General features: G+C 57.7%; 1 protein-coding gene across 3 annotated transcripts in view; it reads left to right on the forward strand.

Annotated features, from left to right (window-relative positions):
* The window catches only part of CUX2 (cut like homeobox 2), a 219,988-nt gene that overhangs the window by 187,412 nt on the left and 13,075 nt on the right, over positions 1 to 19,501 (forward strand). For 2 of the 3 annotated variants that reach the window (XM_028528014.2, XM_036014935.1), the window contains exons 6-16: positions 1,257 to 1,380; positions 3,167 to 3,243; positions 4,084 to 4,150; positions 5,341 to 5,389; positions 9,405 to 9,509; positions 12,346 to 12,537; positions 12,632 to 12,690; positions 13,196 to 13,244; positions 13,337 to 13,436; positions 14,588 to 15,262; positions 16,054 to 16,155. In XM_028528014.2, coding sequence (XP_028383815.1) covers positions 1,257 to 1,380; positions 3,167 to 3,243; positions 4,084 to 4,150; positions 5,341 to 5,389; positions 9,405 to 9,509; positions 12,346 to 12,537; positions 12,632 to 12,690; positions 13,196 to 13,244; positions 13,337 to 13,436; positions 14,588 to 15,262; positions 16,054 to 16,155 — 1,599 coding nt within the window. Of the gene's footprint in view, positions 1 to 1,256; positions 1,381 to 3,166; positions 3,244 to 4,083; positions 4,151 to 5,340; positions 5,390 to 9,404; positions 9,510 to 12,345; positions 12,538 to 12,631; positions 12,691 to 13,195; positions 13,245 to 13,336; positions 13,437 to 14,587; positions 15,263 to 16,053; positions 16,156 to 19,501 lie in introns of those variants that run through there. The other variant, XM_036014936.1, reaches the window with a different exon arrangement.

Genomic DNA, 19,501 nt, shown 5'->3' on the forward strand with positions numbered 1-19,501 from the left:
GCGCATGCACGCTCACGCGCGAGAGAGAGAGAACTAGCCAGGCCCTGACCCCTCTGTCAGCCCCTCGAGGGATTCACTCTGCACACCGCCCAGCTCGGCACCTACCCACCTGTGCCAGGCTCACAGTAGGAGCTTGATAACCAGGACAGAACTTCACCGAGCCACTGGGATCTAAGGCCGGGAGCCCAGATTCTGGAATTCTTGAGCCACCCACCCTCGACAGCTGGACCCTGAGCACCCTCTCCCCCTGTGACGACCTCGGGGCCAAAGGCACGCACTGATCCCTACGAGGAGCCTGCAGAAGTGTTCCTGGAGAGGGGCCCCTGCCTTGTGGCAGGTGGCAACTGAGCAGCTGAGTGTGTGCCGTGGGGACGGGGGTGAGAGCCAGGGTTCCTCAGTCAGTTAACCCTAGTGACCCTGTGACCCAGCAATTCTGCTCCTGTCCCAAAAAGGTGAAAACAGGGGCTCAGACAAAAACACGTGCACCGGTGTGTATTAGCAGTGCTACTCACGATGGCCACATGGTGGCGACAGTCAAATGTCCACCCACCGATGAATGGAAGAGCAGACGTGGCACATCCAAAGGACAGACTGTCACGCAGCCGTCAAAAGGAACGAAGGCCTGCTACACGCTCCCACCTGGGTGGGCCTTGAAAACACTGTGATAAGTGAAAGAAGCCAGTCACGGAAGGGTATATATATATTATGACGGTATTTATGTGAAATGTCCAGCGTACGAAGTCCATGGACACAGCAGGACTGGTGGTGGCCAGGGGAGGGAGAAGGGGGAAATGGGGGACATTAAGCAGGAAATGTCCTGCTTAATGGGGACAGGTTTCCTTTTGGGGTGGTAGCATGTTCTGGAACCAGTGCAATATTCTGAATATACTCAATGTCACTGAATTGTACCCTTTAAAAATGGTGAATTTTATGTTATGTATATTTTACCATGACTTTCAAGAAAAATAAGGGGCCAAGGAGGCAGGGATGACTCTGAGAGGGCAAAGGAAGCCTTTGGGTACGCTGCAGGAGGCTGGCAGGATGGGAACTTGACCTCTGTGTACGTACTCTCGCCACAGCTACAACCCAGCTGACCTCGGGGACGGCAGGTCCCGCCAGCCGCGCTCTCTCCAGCACTGAGTTTAGGAAATTGATTCTTCTCACAGCACTTCCGATCGATCTGGTTTGCAGAAAGTGGCTCTGGCTGTCACACCGCTCTCAGCAATGGGTATCTTTCCATCTGTTTCTTCCCCCAGAGCAGAGAGAGGGGACGTCTCCAGCCGGGCCCACGCTGACCGAGGGGGGCCGCCTCCCGGGCATTCCCAGCAAAGCCCTCCTGACAGAAACTTTGCTGCAGAGAAATGAGGCGGAGAAACAGAAGTGAGTAGGGGAGGGTCCGAGGGGCTCCTGCTGCCCCACCTGGCCGGGGGGTGGGACCTGGAAAGCCGCCCCTGCCCAGGACAGATGGGGAATCCAGATGCAGGTTGAGATGGAGTCACAGGCCTGGGCCCCCGCTCCGTCCCCGCAGCTCAGTGGCCAGCTCTGGGCTGGCCACGTCGCCTCTCTGAGCTTCAGTCTCCCCATCCGGAAAAAGGGGCCTATGGTGGGGTATCAGTCAGAGTTCTCCTAAGAAACAGAACCGGTAGGATTTTTAAAAGTTAACTCAGAGATGTAGTTCAAGGACTTAAACCACACAGTTGGGGCTGGCGAGTCCGAATGGGCAGAGCTGCCGGCAAGCTGGAAACCGCCAGGCAGGTAGGGGCCAGTACCCCTTCCTGCGTTTTGTTCTTAAGACCCTGGACTGGTTAGATTAGGCCCGCACATCAGTGAGAACACCCTCCTTTACCCCCGTCAGCGGCTGTAGAGGTTGACTGTGGGTACACAGCGCCTCGCAGCGACGCCTCCGTGAGCGTGGGACTGGATCGCTGGGTGCCGTGGCCCAGCCACCTGGACACTTAACACGGACCATCACCGGGGGCACCCACGCCTGCTCGGCCGTGGGAGTGAAACGAGGCGACTCCTGCCTGTGCTTGGCGGGGCGCTCGCACGGGGGAGCGAGTGCCAGTAAACGGTTGTCCTTATGGCCGGTGCGGGGGCAATCCCATCTGGATCTTCGGGCATTTCTGGGGCAGTTTCAGGGTGGTCATTACAATTACCCTTTCGTTTATTCACTTATTTATTCCACATATCTATGGAGCCACCTTCTTATGTGCTGGTCACTGTTCTAGAGACACAGCCACGGATGTATAAAACGCTCTGCCCTCGTAGAGTTTACTCTGGAGTAAGAAAGATAGAAATCATAAGATAAAATAACGTAAATGGTGTGTTAGGTGATGATGATAAGGGGCGTGAGGAGAACAAAGCAGAGAAGGAGGGGGTGACATGGAGGGCTGGTGGGAGAGGCCTCTCGGAGAAGGAGAGCAGAGCCCTGAGGAGGCAAGGGGGTGAGCCTCACAGGTATATGGGGAAGGGCGTTACAAGCAGAGGGAACAGCCCATGCAAAGGGTCTGAGGCAGGAGTATGGCCAGTGTGCTTCGACAGCAAGGAGACGAATGTGGAGTGAGCGAGGCGGGGGTGGGGGTGGGGCAGGACATGAGATCATGGAGAAAGGGGGCTCCTTCCCTGGAGTCTCTGACCCCGATGACATGAGGCCCAGGCTGTGCCTCAGCCCTCCACCAGTGCAGGTAGGGCCTCTCATTCTCTGCCTGCGTCACGCCGAGCTGGGCCCCGATGGGCAGGATGGGTATCCCAGACTCTTGCCAAAGCGAGGGGAGAGGGCCCCCCGGGGGCGGTCACGGTACTGACGGTGTTGAGTAGCACACTAGGGATGCCTCACAGCACCCACTGGGGCAGACCCTGTCAGAAACCCCGCTTCCTAGACCGGAGACTGAGGCCCAGGGAGGCGAGGTTGCTGGCTGCTGTAGGCCCCCAAGGAATGCTGCAGGAAACCTAACTGGGCCAGCCATAATGGGGCCACGTATCAGCAAAAGAGCGGGGCAGCTGACTGCCCGGACGTTGAGTTTAAGGGCATGTGCTGTGTTGTGTGGAGGACAGAGGTGCCGGTCACAGGGGGAGGGCGAGGGGCTGGGGAACGGGGGTGGGCCGCTCAAGGCCTGTCCACACAGACTTGAGCAGAGCTGGCGCGAGCAGCCCGGTGTCTCCGCAGGGGCCTTCAAGAAGTACAAATCACGTTGGCAGCCAGACTGGGGGAGGCAGAGGAAAAGATCAAGGTTCTACATTCAGGTATGTGGCGTGTGACCCCGGCCCTGCCGGCCCGGGAGAAGAGGGGGCACTGACACCATGAACACGGGCTTGGGTGTGTTAGAGTCAAGACAGCAAGAAGGGCGTTTGGGAAGGGGAAGGACAGGCCTGCACGATCCAGCAGGGGTCCGAGCCCTAGTCCCTGGAGGCCATGCTACTGTGGAGAAAAGGCTTCAGATAGAATTAACATAGGGGTGGCAAGCATCAGTGCTTCAGCCGCCCCAGACACAACCAAGCTGGTCAGGTTAGGGAAGGCAGTAGGGGAGGGTGGGGTCTGGGGCAAGCTGGAGAGCCCAGCCTTATCCAAAGCGGTGACCGCTGCTGAGCACCAGCCAGGCACTGCCTTGTGGCCCAGAGCCACCAGCCCCTTCAGTTTCCTACACAAACCAGAAATCTGGAGTTTTATGAGAAACCCCTCATTTATTATAATGCTTGTATACTTACATCCGTTGAATTCGTTACTTCTGTCAGGTCCAGACCTTGGGGTGGCTGAGTTGTGGGTGGATGGTCCTGCCCTGGTCCTGGAGTGACCTAAGGGTGCCGGTGGGCTCATACCCAGGCCATGGGACACAGCCCTCAGATCGGGGTCCTCTGAGATTTATAGGGTCATCTCATCTGCCCTCCCCAGCCCAGCCACTCCTCATGGCTCTCGCCAGCTTGGAGTTCCTCTAGGGCCGGGAAACACTGCCTGTCACCAGTTCTAACCAAAAAGAAAGGCTTCCCTCACTACCCTGGACCTCGTTCTGCCTTCCAGGCCCCGCAGCAGTGGGTTCCACCTCCCTGGGGAGGGGCGGCCTCACCCTGGCTCTTTACTTTTCCCAGCGCTGAAGGCCACACAGACAGAGCTGCTGGAGCTGCGGCGGAAGTACGATGAAGAGGCGGCGTCCAAGTAAGTGAACACCCCGCTGAGGCCTGCCTCCTCCCTCGGACCCTCCCAGACATGCCTCCTCTTTCTGACTCTGCCTGAGGTACCCACTTCACTAAGCACCCTCTGCTCCCCGCCTGCTGGTCATTGCTCTGCCATGTATGCACCGCAGACTCGAAACGACATTCCGGGCGGCAGGCTGAGCAGGGCCTGCTGGGCAGGGCCTGCGCCTTGCCCCAGCCTCCTGGGACTCCCCGCCTCCCCAGCTCCGCAGTCCAACCCTCAGGGCCGAGTGTCATTCACTTAAGTTACTCTGTGCTCGGTGTCCCTTCAGGATTTAAGACATCACTATTCCACAGATGTTTATTTAGTGACTACTGTTTACTCAGTGCTGCGCTGGGTCCCTGGAGGAAACGTTAGAACATGGCCCTGGCAGATACTGGCTAGTGTGCAGTGATAAATCCGTTCATTCATTGACACTCCTGAGCACCTACCGTACGCCTGGCAGTGTTCTGGGAGTGCGGTGAATGCTGTGAAGGGAAGAACCAGGACCAGCAGGAGGGAATAGCAGGGAGGGGTGGTCCCGCTCTCCCGGCTGGTCAGGGAGGACTTCCCTGAGGAGACGACTTGCAGAGTGAGGCCTGCAGAGTGAGCAGGAGATGCCCCGTGAAGAACGCCGGGAAGGGCGCTCTGGGCAGTTGGAAGAGCTTCTGCAGAGGAGGACCCTGAACAAGCATGAAGCCCACGTGTGGCTTTTGGTCACCGAATGCTCCCCAGCCCCAGGCAGAGGGGCAGCCAAGGTGGAAGAGGCCTGTCCTGATCCCCTGAATGCTGGAGGGAGAGAGGGAGTAAAACAGATGAATGACCACCACGGGGGTGGTTGAGAGAGGGCTCCGGGCCGGCACCTTGGAGCTGGGTGTTGCAGCGAGGGCCTGTTCTCTAGAAGCGGGCACTCCAGGCGGAAGGCATAGCAGCGGCGAAGGCCGGGGGGCGCAGCTCTGCGGGCAGCTTTGGAGCCAGGCCCCCGGGAGGGGTGAGAGGCCAGGCTGCTGGGTGCTCCTGGGAATGTTTCTCCAGTAGGAAGGGTGGGAGGCAGCCTCTCTAGGCCTCCATGTCAAGGCACTTGGGTTCAGGCAGGGGCTGGGGGTCAGGACGGGTAGGCATCCTGGCAGTGGCCTGAACCCCTTCCTCAGGGCCTCGTCTTTCTGTCTCAGGGCAGATGAAGTCGGCCTGATCATGACCAACCTGGAGAAGGCTAATCAGGTGAGGAGCTGTGTGCTGGGGCCCGTTCCGCACGTGGTGGGGGGCTCAGCCAGTCCGGGAGGACAGGGCAATGCTCAGTTGGTGTTTACTAAACTACATGCCACACAGAGTGCCGGGGCTGGGAGATGTCTGGGACCCTGAGCCCCCCAGGGAGGGAGAGCGAGGGTGCAGACAGAGCACTCAGAAGTAGGGTGATCCGGGCAGTAGCAGTCAGGGAAGGGGCTCCTCGCCCAGACTCGGGTCAGGGAGGACATCCTGGAGGAAGGGCCGTGGAGCCGGGACCTGACAGACCAGTCCAGACTGTGAAAGCGTGGTGGTCCAGGACAGGGGAGGGCCTGGGCAGAGGCCCCGAGGCGGCCTGCACCGCAGGCGGCAGGAGGGAAGCAGAGTGGTGTCCCGTGATCCCAGCCTGGAGGTACCCGTCTCCAGGCCGAGGTGGGACATGGGTCTCCCCCAGCCAGATTGAGTGAGACCGCGCTTGGTGACGAGGGACAAGCCTAGGGCTGCTTCTCCCCATCCCTGCCCACCTGGGGTCTCCTCCAGCCTCTTCACTCGATCCCAGCCACGCTGGCCGGCACCGGGTGGACCCAGCCTTCCCTGCGGCCTCATCTTCTAGTCCCAGCCTGAGTCCTTGCAAGCCCTTTAGTCTCTCAAGGTCTCCTTTTTCACGTTTATAAATGGGGCCCCTTATGCTGCCTCCCTCTGGCTTCGGATCTGGTGGGCAAAGCTGGGCAGGACTGGAAAGGTGGTGAGGCATGGCCACGTGGACCCAGTCTGAGATTCTGGGGGCCCACCACATCTCTGCTGCAGCTCGGGGCGTGGCCAGGAGAGGCCAGCCTCGTGACAGGGGAGGTGGCCATTTCCCTGGGGGCAGTTGAGGAAGGCCCCCAGAGGAGGTCGTTGCGGCCGGGCAGGTGCTCTGGCTCAAGGCACTCCAGAGGCGTGGCTGTCCTGCAGAGGCAGCGTGGAAGAGGACGGCACTGCCGGGTTCATGTTTCAAATAGGTAACCCGCTTACACAGTTCACAACCCGAGAAGGCTCCCAGAAAGCTCCGTCCCTCCCTCTCCACCAGCAGCCTCTCCTACCGGCTCCCCACATCTCCTTCCAGAGTTGTGTTTACTCCTTTTTAAAACAGAAACAGTAGCATACTGTCCATACCCCCCTGAACCTTAGCCTCTACTTCTCAGAGCTCTTTCACGTTTGGCTATAAAGCAGTTCCTTCTGTTTTACTGCTGTGTAGTGTCTCACCACCAGACACACCATCCTCTAACCCAGGAGACCGCAAACTCGCTGTAAAGGATGGGAGACCAGACAATGTCAGCTGTGCAGGTCCCTGTCACACTGTTCGTTTGGCCATTTACAGCGAAATCATAGACAGTATGGGAGCAAGTGTACGTGGCCGTGTGCCAGCACAACCTTACTTGCAGAAACGGGCAGCGGCTGCAGTTTGCCGACCCCGGCTCCCCACCGGTGCAACCAGTCCCCCGTTGGTGAGCATTCGTGGAGTTTCCAGTCATTCACCACCGTCACCAACACTGCAGCGCGTAACCGTGTGCGGGCAGCGTTGTGTGCGTGCCCGAGCCTCTACATCGGGTACATCCCCAGAGTGGGGTTGCTGGGCAGAGTGTCTGTGCGTTTGTCACTCGGCAGCTGTGGCCAAACTGCCCTCCACGGGGCCGTGCCTCCAGCAAGGCAGAAGGGGGCTCATCTCCTGGTACCCTCGCCAGTGCCGTATGTTGTGGGACTTTTGGATCTTTGCCAGTCAAATTGGCTAAAGAGAAGGGATCTTAAAATAGTTTTTTTGTTTAGTCCTCACTGAAGGATATGTTCATTGATTTTAGAGAGAAAGGGGAAGGGGTGGAGAGAGAGAAAGAGAAACATTGATTGGCTGCCTCCCATATGTGCCCCTCCCTACTGGGGACGGAACCCACAACCCAGGTGTGTGCCCTGACCCAGAATCGAATCCCCAGTCTTTTAGCGTGGGGGACGATGCTCCAACCAACTGAGCCACCCGGCCAGGGCAGGAAATTAGAGTAGTTTAAATAGGAAGCACTTTTTTTAATGTTTATTTTTTCTGATTATAAAATTAAAACCTGCTCCTGGCTGGCATAGCTGAGTGGATTGAGCACGGGCTGTGAACCAAAGTGTCGCAGGTTCGATTCCCAGCCAGGGCACATGCCTGGGTTGCAGGCCACGGCCCCCAGCAACCGCACACTGATGTTTCTCTCTCTCTATCTCCCTCCCTTCCCTCTCTAAAAACAAATAAATAAAATCTTTTAAAAAATAAAACCTGCTCATTATAGAAAGTATGGAAAAGAAAAGAAATGTCACTGTACTAAGTTTTTAATACTCTGAATGTGAACAGGAGGATTCTGGAGCAGAGCAGAGCAGTATTATTACTGATACAGCAGAGACCCTGCCAGGTTGCCCCAGTTCTGATCGGGGTGATGAGATGGAACCTGAGGTCACCCTGCTCGTGTCTGTGCTGTGGGCGAGGGACCCCTTAACCAGGAGCCTGGGTAGTTATTTGGGAGAGGGGCCTCCTGAGAGCGGGAGACGGGAGACAAATTGATCTCCTGAGTGTCGTGAGGAACCGAAGGGGGGCGGGGTACTGGGTTTTTAGCATTGGCAATGCAAATGTTTGTCTCAGGGGAAGGTGAGACCGTGGGCTGTGAGCCCAGCTTTGCCACCCAAGGGACTCGTCCGCAGGCTGGGTCTCATCCCGCCTTGAACCGCAAGCACACCTTCTGGGAGGCGAGTCTCTGGAGTCCCCGAGCTCATCAGCCACCAACTGACTTCCTGGGCTTGTCTCTCAGCCCAGATGCCAAGTTCCAGTCACATTTGCTCCGAAAGCCCTAACTGCAGAAACGAAAATATTTTCTCTGCAGCCGCACACCCCAAGCAAAACTGACTCAAGCCTTTTCTGGAACAAGGCAGGATACCAATAAATAAACAAATAAACAAATTATTTAAAACGAATTAACAAAATGGGCCAATGGACGTGTGTGGCTCTCTGTGTGTACGGAGTGGGCATAGCTTCTTGATTGCCGAGACCAGTGTGTAAGATAAACATAATCACTCGAGCCCGTGTCCCCAGCGGAGGGTAAAAATAAAGCTGCAGCTGTTCTGATTTTTCACGTCGTGGCCCAAGATCCCACATACCCTGTTGATACCAATAAAATTAACCAATTATTGACACATTTATGTGCGTCAGGCACCAAGCTAAGATGCTTGATGAGGTGTGTTTTGCCAAATCGCTTGCTTAAAAAACAACCGAGGAGATGGTTGCATTTGTAATCCGCATTGTGCGGGCGGGGGGGACTGAAGCTGGGGAGATGAAATCTCTTACCCAAGGTCACACAAGCCAGGCAGTGACAAAGTACAGATTTCTCTCCAAAGCCACGAGGCTAGGTTGTTATTAACATTTAGATGCTTCCGCCCAAGTTTTTTTTTTCTCAGAAATGTTTGAAGAGTTAAGATCCCCCAGAGACCCAATTAAATAAACTGCCTCTTTCTGATTTAGAAATATGTCAACACGCCTCCTCGAGAGAGAGGTTTCATTTCCCCCATTTCACAGGAAGAAAACTGAGGCCCAGGGAGGGGAAGTGACTTGCCCAGCGGCCTACAGCAGCTTGTGGGCTGGGATGCCACCTCAGCTGATGCCCCATCCAGGGTTCCGCACCAGGTGGCCTGGGAGCTGGGGACAAACTCGCCTTCTGACCAGAGTGGCCCGAAGTTTGCGTGACAGGCAGAAGTGGCCTGGAAGGGCGTGGACATGTGCCCGTCCCATGGAGACAGCATCTCCCCTCCTGCCCCGGTGGATGGGGGTGTTCTGACTCCTCTTGGGACCCCGAGAGCCCTGGGGGAGCCAAAAGTCAAGTCCAGGATCCAAGACCCAAAAAGTAGGACCCTGGGCCCTCAGAGTCCTGCCTGCCAAGCCCATGCCTGAGACGGTGCGGGGAGATGGTGGAGGGCCCACGCACCTCTTAACCCCACGTGTCCCTCTCTCCCACAGAGAGCTGAGGCCGCCCAGCGGGAGGTGGAAAGTCTTCGGGAACAACTTGCCTCTGTCAACAGCTCCATCCGCCTGGCCTGCTGCTCCCCGCAGGGCCCCGGCGGGGTAAGGATGGTGGGAGAGCCAGAGGGAAAGGCCGAGGAAGGCCACGTTTGTGGGTATGGAGATGTAGGTTGGTTGTGCGCACCTTTGTGATAGTGTGCACGTGGATGTGTGGGTCTCTCTGTGCTCACAGTGCATGTAGCATCTTCATTGCCAAGGTCACTGTGTGACTTGTTTTACCAGCTGGGGTAAAAATACAGCCCCAGCTCTTTTAACTTTTCAAGCCCAAGCTTCTTCTATCCTGATGAACTGGAAGTCCAGTATCTTCCTTTGAAGGTCCCCTTACCCCGAGTTGTCCAAAAATGCCAGGAACCTACTCAGACCAAAGAGGACCATCGTTCCTATTGCCAGATGCCCGCCCTGCAAGAGGCCTGGAGAGGGTGGGATGGTGGGTTTGGTCAATAGAGCAGCGGTGCAGTTGTAGTGGCTGCCACCAGGTGTCGCTGTTGGCTGCTGGTCTCACTGATTGGTGAACGTGTGGCATTCTCCCAGACCAAGACCAAAGTGGGGCCACATAACCAAGACCTGAAGTTAACGCTCATACCCAGCCATTGGTTCCCAAAACGTGGTGGGGTGATTCCAGCGTGGTTTCCCAGACAGCCACATGCTACAAAGAACCAGTCTTCCGTCACTAACCCCAACGTGTCTGTTAAACCTGGTTGTGCATCTTTCTCTCTCCACCTGGCTGGCAACCCTTTGGGGTCCTGGGGCCATTTTCTGCCAGGGGACTTAGAACCACCCCAGCCTACCCTTCTGCCCATCTCTCTTCTCTCAGAAAGCCTTGGGTTTCTTGTGTCAAATGGTCCGCCTGCTTATAGATCTCCGCATCCGAGGCATTTGATTCACAATTCCTGACACAGCAACGGGTCTGCCCCAGGGTGGCTGCGGTCTCCACCCGTGAACCTGAAGTGGCCGGCATGAGGTTTACCTCGCCTGACACCCTGGTGCACAGGCCCGTACGTCTGTGTCCGTCTCTCTGTTTGAGTGCTGGAATGAGTGTCTGCTCATGACCTTTGGAAAATGACTGTGTTTTTAACCTCACCGTGCCTCGGTTTCTTCATCTGTGCAAGTCAGACCTGCATTATGGGATGTTGAGAGGATTACATGTAAGGTACCTAAAGTAGTACTTGGTTCAGTCTGTGCTCAGTAACTGTCTAATGCTGCCATTATTATTATTATTATTATTATTATTATTATTATTATTACTATGTGTCTGGGGTTGTGCCTATAATAGCATATGGTCTTTCAGCACATACATGTCTGTGTGTGTCTGGTGATGCCCTGATGCCTGTGTATTTCTGTGTGAGTGTGTGTCAGCATGAGTGTTCAGGCAGGTACGTGTGTCGGTGTGTGCTGTGTCTGATAGGTGTGTCCCAGGAGGCAGTGTGTGTGTGTGTCAGGGGGCCCGATATCTGCATGACACAGAGAGCGAACACTGGAGAGACTGAGAGAGCATGAGAGAGCCCATGAGGGCGCCCAAGAGAGAATTTGCTGATGGTTCTTAATTAAACCCCGTGGAGCCCAGCAAAGGCTCGTGCTAATCAGCCACGGGGAGCTCTGCTGGTTTGGGGGGCGAGCTTTTCTGAGTGGCGCTCGATGCTAATTAATTTAATGTGTTCATGGCATCCGCTTCCTGTTTTAATTGTCATTTACCTCCATGGAAGAATACCGGGGTTGGCAGTGTTGTTTTGTTGTTTTTATGTTGCTTCTTAGGTTCATTAGTAACTGAGCCCAAAATCTGCGTGACTGCAGGTTCCCTCAGACAGCAGCCTCTTCATCCTCCTCCAGGACTGAAGGACCGTTGCCTAAAACCTGGAGAAGAAGCAGTGGGGCTCGGGGTTGGTGGCAGACTAGAAGGAAGGTGCCACCCCTAGTGTTGCCTGTGGCAGCAAGGCCTCGGCTCTAACCTACTCGTCTCTTCCTGCCTTTGGCTGTGCTGTTCCCTCTGCTGGGAACATCCTGTTCCCACCACTTCCTCACCCAGCTGACTATTTCCTTTTTTTGTTGTTCTTTTTAACAGATGTCTTATTATATAATATATATATAGAAGGGGAAACGTGCATATCATAAGCATGCGGCATGCTGAGTTTTTCAGCGTGAACAGACCGCATAACCAGCATCTAGACCAAATAGAGCATTCCTGGCCCTCAAGAAGCCCCATGTGGGTCCCCACCCAGGGGCTGCTCCCCTGATCTCTAACACACAGATGGCTTTTGCCTGTGTTTGTATCTGATCTTAAGTGAATCACACACACACACACACACACACACACCCCGTGGTATCTGGCTTCTTTCACTCCATAGTGTATCTGGGAGAGTCATCCACGTTTTTGGAGTAGTTGCAGGTTATTCATTGTCATCGCTGTGGAGTATTACGTTGTGGGAATACACCACAGTCTGCCCGCATTCTCTGGTCGGTAGACATGTGGAGGGTTTCCAGTGGGCTTCCGTGAGCATTGGTCCGGCTGTCTTGGTGGGTGCACAGAGGCCCGCGTTTCTCCTGCGCACCTACGAGTGGAAGCGCATATGTTCCCCTTTAGTGGTTGCTGCGAAGCAGTCTTCCAATCCCCAATGTGTTCTTGAACTTCACTGTGGTCGAGACACACCTTCCTCCTGAAAACCTTCCCTGCTCACTTTCCCTCCCACCCGTTTAGTGTCAAGAATAGAGGGAAAGGCATCTAGGCTGGTAGGTGCAGCCTCAGAAAGGCTCGGAGGCCGGGAGAGGAAAGCCGCCAGCCTGTCGGAGGGGCCGAGTCGTTCTGGGGCGCTCAGCACAGGGACTTGGACAGCACAGGGGGAGGCCGGGCCCGCAGCCCCTCAAAGCCCTGCTCTGTCCTCAGGATAAGGTGAACTTCGCGCTGTGCTCGGGCCCGCGGCTCGAGGCAGCCCTGGCCTCCAAGGATCGGGAGATCCTGCGGCTGCTGAAGGACGTGCAGCACCTCCAGAACTCCCTGCAGGAGCTGGAGGAGGCCTCCGCCAACCAGATTGCCGACCTGGAGCGGCAGCTCTCCGCCAAGTCCGAGGCCATCGAGGTAGGTCACGGGGGAGGAGGCGGGCAGATGGGAGATGGGTGGGACATCCCTGGGGGGCACAGCCCAGCCTCACCATCTTTATTTGCTCCCCTAGAAGCTGGAAGAGAAGCTCCAGGCACAGTCCGACTATGAAGAGATTAAAACAGAGCTGAGGTACTAGGCAGAGTGAGGCCCCCCAACCCCCCGGCCCTCTTTCCTGGCTGGGGTAACCGGTGCAGGCAGCAAGGGCCCTCAGCAAAGTGCATCACCTTGCTCCCTCCCGCACACTCCACTTCGTGGGGTCCTTGTCTCCTCACCACTGGCACCTTGGGTGCCATGCTCGGTCCTTCGCCATCAAGAGCTATCTAAAGGAGAACGGGAAAGGCAGCCTTGCTGGGGGCGGTGGTGTGATGGTGGAGGGGAGGCAGGGAGGGTGTGTCGATCACATACGCTCAGTCAGCCGGTGTTGGGGGGGGGGGGCATAGCAGAGCACCCCTCCCAGGCACAGTGGAAGCTCCCGACAGCCCCCGTTACAGGGAACCCAGCGCTGTGTGGGTCCGGGGGGTGAAGGCGCTTGTTCTCGGCCAGGGAGGGCGAGTCATGGGAAGCGCCTCCCCAGGGCCCCTCTCCGAGCCAGGAGGAGCCTGGCTGGCCTCACTGTCTCCACTCTCCCTGGCAGCATCCTGAAAGCCATGAAGCTGGCCTCCAGCACCTGCAGCCTCCCCCAGGTGAGCGTCCCTGCTGCTGTCCCCGTGGGGCAGGCTGTCCCCGAGAGCCTTCCCCCAAGCGGCCCTCTCAGCCCGGCCTCTCGTCTCCTCAGAGCCTGGCCAAGCCCGAGGACTCACTGCTCATGGCAAAGGAGGCCTTCTTCCCCGCACAGAAATTTCTGCTGGAGAAGCCCGGTCTCCTGGCCAGCCCTGGTAGGCGAGAGAACGTTCTTGGGGCTGAGGGGCTGTGTGGGGCTTGCCATGGGTCTCTGGCCTCCTCCATGTCCACGGACCACTGCTCTCCACTGGGGCCGGAGGATGATGGGGAAAAGGGGTGCACGCTGATGGAGCACCTGCTGAGTGCCGGGCACCGAGCCGGACACCGTCCCTGGCTGAGCCAGCTGGCAGCCGTCCCGTAGGAAGTCCACACGCGTGTGCGCACACTCAAAGACAGACCGCTCGCTCGGGCCCCGGAGCCTGCACTCAGCCCCCGCCTTCACGGGCAGTGGGATGAGGTCACGGGTCGGGGAGGGCATTCACAGGCCCCGCACAGCAGACCTGCAGGGGGAGGGCCTGCAGGCGCTGCTCTCTCCAAAGTCTCCTGCTCAGCCACTTGTCCCTTCTCCGTATGCAGTGACACCGTGACTTTTAGCTGTGTGGCCCCAGCCAAACTCTGCTGCCTCCATTTCCTCACCTGAAAAATGGGGAGGGGGTGCCAGTGATGGCCCCACTTCACTGATGAGGCAGGCTCAGGGCACCCAGGAGTGGGCCCGTCTGCTGGGTGGGGTTAATCCAAACTCCCCACTCCCAGGCAAGGAGCTGGGCCCATGTCAAGTGCTCAGTTAAAGTTCTTCTTGGCAGGAAGGAGGGCTCCCCAGAACAGGCATTCGGGCCAGGCCTTGAAGGGTCGGGATCTGAGGGTGGGGGAGGGGCTGCTGGCAGACACGGTGTCAGCGCTGGAGGCCTATAGCGCTTCTCCCCCTCCCTCCTTTTCTCCCCTCCCCCCTTTTCTCCCCTCCCCTGCCCCTTCCTCTTCTCCCTGTCTCTGAATGTCGTCTCCACATCGCTCTTTGTCTTCCACTGTCACTCTGTCTCCTTCTCTGTATCTCTGTCTCTCCCGCTGTCCCTGTCTTTTACTGTCTCTGCCTGTCTCCCTGTCTCTAACTCTCACTGTCTCCATCTCACACACAATTGCCCTCCCATGGGATGTCTCTCTGCCGCTCTTTCCCTGCCTGTCTCTTTTGTGTCTCTTTCTCTGTGTGTGTATTTCCCTCCCTGTCTCTCTGTCCCCATCGTCATCTGCTTCTCTGTCTCACTCGCTCTCCACCTCTCCTCTCTCCCTCTGTCTGTCTGTCTCCCTCTAGAGGAGGACCCATCGGAGGAAGATTCCATCAAGGACTCTCTGGGCACGGAGCAGTCCTACCCATCTCCTTCGCAGCTCCCACCCCCTCCAGGGCCGGAAGACCCCCTGTCCCCAGGCCCTGGGCAGCCCCTGTTGGGCCCTGGCCTGGGACCCGATGGCCCTCGGACTTTCTCGCTGTCCCCCTTCCCTGGCCTGGCCTCAGGGGAGAGACTGTCGGGGGACATGCTGCTATCTAAGCATCTGGTGCCCTCAGCCACCTTCAAGGGAGAGTCGGGCAGCCTGCTGGTGTTTCCCCCAGTCTTCTATGGCGCCAAGCCCCCCACGGCCCCCGCCACCCCAGCCCCTGGCCCTGAGGCACCCGGGGGCCTCGAGCTGGCTGACAGTGGTGGGGGCAGCATGGCCGGGGCAGGGCCCGGAGCAGAGGAGGAGCAGCTGGACACAGCCGAGATCGCGTTCCAGGTGAAGGAGCAGCTGCTCAAACACAACATCGGGCAGCGGGTGTTCGGCCACTACGTGCTGGGGCTGTCGCAGGGCTCGGTCAGCGAGATCCTGGCCCGGCCCAAGCCCTGGCGCAAGCTCACGGTGAAGGGCAAGGAGCCTTTCATCAAGATGAAGCAGTTCCTGTCGGACGAGCAGAACGTGCTGGCCCTGAGGACCATTCAGGTGCGGCAGCGAGGTGAGTGCCTGCCCAAGGCCTTTCCCGCAGCCAGGCCCGGGCAAGCCGCTGGCTGGGCCTGAGAACGCGGGCTCTGGGGTCAGGGCCGAGCTCCGCCGCTTCCAGCCGTGTGACCTGCAACAAGTGACTGTGCCTTCCTGTGCCGTGCCTTCCCCCTCTGTGAAACAAGGAGACACATCCCCTCTGCCTCCTTCCTGGGGCCTGTGGCTGCCTCTTCCCCCCCACCTGGCCCTCACGGGGCAGCTCCACAGCAGTGGGAAAAGGCTGGGTCTCCCCCTGAGCTTAGTAGGTACCTCAGAGCCTCAGTTTACCCATCCATTCTGTGGCCTGGGTGACCACCAAACTTGCCAGACCCGATCTTCAGGCTAACCCATGTGAAGGGCCCAAGCCCGACCTCACAACACCAGAGTTTGCCCCCGAGTTTGCCCCAGCTCTGCCCTCCACCCATGAGGAGACCTCAGGAAGCTCACTTGAGCTTCCTAAGCCTCAGCCACCCCATCCATCCACTTCCAAGGGGGGTTACGTGAGTGTAAAGCACAGAGTAACTGCCTGAGGACTGTGAGCTGTGGCGGTGGCTGCTACCATTGTCGTTATTATTTCAAGCCACAGTCACTGGCGGGTCCACAGTGTGTCACACAGTAGCCTGGCCCTGGGCCTGCCACACACACTCACGGTCTGGGCCTCACTCCCCCAGCCCTTCGGGGGAGGGGCCGGCCATTCACCCCGCCCAGCCCCAGGGACTGCTCCCCACAGGCAGGTCCCCGTAACAGGGGCCCCCTTGCCTTTCCCAGGCAGCATCACCCCGAGAATCCGCACACCAGAGACGGGCTCAGATGACGCCATCAAGAGCATCCTGGAGCAGGCCAAGAAGGAGATCGAGTCACAAAAGGGGGGTGAGTGTTGCAGGCGAAGCCGGTGGCCTCTGGGGCCTGCTCTGAGCCCGGAGGCCCCTCCTTTCCCATCGTGCACCCAGAGGGGATCCCAGCCTCTCCCGGTCTGCAGCCAGGCAAGGTCTAGGCCCGGAAAGCGCCGGATCCATGCTGTCCAATACAAAGCCATTAGCTACAGGTGTCTGTATCCATTTAAATTAACTACAACTAAATAAAATGACAACTTCTTTAGCTACACTGGCCACATCGCCCATGTGACAAGTGGCAACCGTATGGGACAGCACAACTCGGAATGTCTCCCTCACCTCTCAGTTCTGGGAGCACTGGCCTGGACCAGTCGGTGTCCGCCTTTCAGGGGGCCCCAGATCAGTAATCACGGGGGAGCACGTCACACGCACCGCGGCCTGAGCCTCACCCCGACTGCCAGTCCCCGCTCCTTGCACTGCACCTCCTGATTCCCAAGGAGGCACTGGTCCGGCCTCCTCCCGCGTCCCAGCGGCGCCCTCCACACCCTCCCAGCCGGAGTCCTCTCCCAGTGCTGCTGTCGGCCTCAGACTCAGCGGCCAAAGACAACACGAGTTTGTTGTCTTCAGTTCTGGGGGTCAGAGGCCAAACACCGCCTCCCTGGGCTAGGCAGGGAGTCGGCAGGGCTGCCCACTTCCAGGAGCCCCGGGGTAGAGTCCACTCCTTACCTTCCCAAGCTCCTCAAGGAGGCCCACATTCCTTCCTTCTGGACTCTTCCTTCATTGCCAAGTCCAGCACCCCAGCCTCTTCAGCTCTCTCAGATCATCCCAACTCCCTCTTCCAAGCGCCCTTGGGGTTATGTAGGGCCACCCAGATAACTAAGGATAATCTCCCCATTTTGTGGCCCTTCACTGTAATCACATGGGCAAAGTCCCCTTTGCCGTGTAAGGTAACATACCTACCAGTCCCGGGGACGGGGACGGGGATATCTTTGAGGGGCCACCTCTCACGAGTTCCAGAGCCACAAGCCAGCTGCTGGGCCTGTCCACCAGGGTCCCCACTGGCATCTGAGCCTCAGTATGTCTGAGACGGAACTCACTGTCTTCCCCTGCCCCTCACTCCCTCTTCAAAGTCACCCACTCAGGGCTGAGAACCTGTCACAGAGGGTGCTAGAAACCCAGAGTGAGTTGAAGGGCTGCCCTTGACCTCTCCCCCATGGCAGCCATTTAGCCAGCCCATCCAGGGGACACTCACCCTCCAAGAGATTTTCTCAAGCTTGTCCATTCCTCACCCCAATTGCCACCAGCTAGTGAGCCACCATCGCCACTTGCTGGGGCAGCTGTAAGAGTGTCTGCACTGGTCTAGGCCCCACTCCACCCGGACATCAGAGGGATCTCCCTAGGGCACACACGTAGTGATGTCACGACTCAGAATCCTTCCACGGCTCCCTGTTGCCCTGAGGAGGAAACCCCAGCGCCACCACAAGGCCTGCGGTCTCCAGAGCCCTCCCGATCCCTCCACGTCGCACACGTGCACGGTTTAAAACCATCCTCCTCCTTATCCCTTGCTGCCGGTCTCGTCCCAGGCACCTGGCCAGCTCCTCACACTGTGTGACTCAACTCAGAAGTCAGCTCCTCCAGGCGCCCCACCCCGTACAGATGGAGTGGATACTGCCCCTCCTCGGATCCCCCCAAATTACATCTATGCTTGGTGCAACGGAGCCAGGGTGCTGTGCTGCCAATTGTGCCTGGCCCTGGTGTTGACGAGCTGCGTGACCCGGGCCAGTTTCCTTGGCCTCTCTGTGCCTCCATTTCTCACCCGTGAAATGACGACAGTGTTAATAGTCCTTAAGGTTGTGTGAGGGTCAAGTGAGATCAGCCCTGGCAAGCATGCAGCCTGGGATCTGGCGTATAGAAGGCGCCCATGAAAAGTTAGCCTTTCTTACAGGTAACATGACCATTGTTATGTCTCTGTTCTTGCATTTTCATGTTACAAATGACCCTGCTGATGTGGCTGTCCCTCCCACTGGTCTGGGGGCTTCTTGCAGCCAGGGACCAGCTGCATCCCTGCACCCAGCACAGTGGAGTGCAACGTGGTTATAACGCGGTTGCTGACTTAGAACTGGTTTCAGGGCACCCACTCTCTTTTGCAGTGTCTGCTGCCCCCTGGTGTTGGCTCAGAGCAAGTGTCCTGGTTCCCAAGCCTCTGCTTGGCTGCTGGGAGCCAAGAGATTCCCAGAGGCCCTCCCCTTGCCTGCTCCCCGAGAGGGCTGGAGGGCTGCTTACCCTGCTAGGAGCCTACAGTGCCCCAGCCACATAGCCTGCCGAGCCCCTCCTGTGCGTACACCCATTTCTTTTGCTCAACCACTGTAGTGAGAGAGGGCAATCATTCTGGGAACATTTACTGTGTGCTCGACACAGGTTACAGATGCAGATGAAACACTCCATTGAGGTGAGAAGAACCACGTGAAACAGGACAGCTGAGGCCAGAGAGGGCAAGCTGGGCCCACAGTTACACAGAGACCAAGGCAGGCCCCAGGGCTCCTGGCTCCCTAGTCGGGACCTCTCTCACCGGGGGTCAGCAGTGAAGCAGTGGGGAAAGTGGAAAGGCAGCATCGCGGCAGAGGGCCAGCCAGGAGGCGTGCGTTCTGTGAAGGGCTCAGCGGGAGGAGGAAAGAGGCCAAGGTTATAGCCCCACACCCTGACACGGTCAGCGCTGAGGGTCAGCGCTGAGCAGAGAGCGACTAGCAGCCCCCCGGGGAGGGGATGCGGGGATTACTGTGGCTGACTGCCAACGCAGGAGTTTCACTTCTGGGAACCAGAGGGAGTGTCCACGCTGGGCACAAAGGTTTTTAGACAAGTCTTTCCTTTATCGTTGTCACAACAGTGAGAAACTAGAAACAACCTAAGTGCCTAGGGTGGGGGGCGCAGGTGGTAACGCAGAGGCTGACCCCTCAGTAGGGCATGCCACCACTGAAGACAGGAAGGGAGAGACAGGCATCGACTGGTTGCTCCACTTATGTACACATGCGTTGGCTGATTCTTGTATGTGCCCTGACCAGGAATTGAACCTGCGACCTTGGCATGTCGGGGGTAACGCTCTAACCGACCCAGATACGCAGCCAGGGCGAGAGAACTTTGAATCGTAGGGGAAAATACTCACGTGGACACGGAGTGGGGACGAGCCAGGCCACACTCGCACTTCAGTATGACCGTCCGCGCGTGGTGCCGAGAAACGGAGCGAGGGAATACCGGGGACGTTTCCTGCGGCTCCCTCTGGGAGGGAGGCCAGAGGGGTCTTTCCATTTCCGCCTGAGCTTTCTGTGTTCGCTCTCTCAGCTCTCTGCAGTGTGCACATACTGTTTTGTTAATTGAGGTGAGTCACG

This window comes from Phyllostomus discolor, chromosome 13, assembly GCF_004126475.2.
Source record: "Phyllostomus discolor isolate MPI-MPIP mPhyDis1 chromosome 13, mPhyDis1.pri.v3, whole genome shotgun sequence".
Lineage (NCBI taxonomy): Eukaryota > Metazoa > Chordata > Mammalia > Chiroptera > Phyllostomidae > Phyllostomus > Phyllostomus discolor.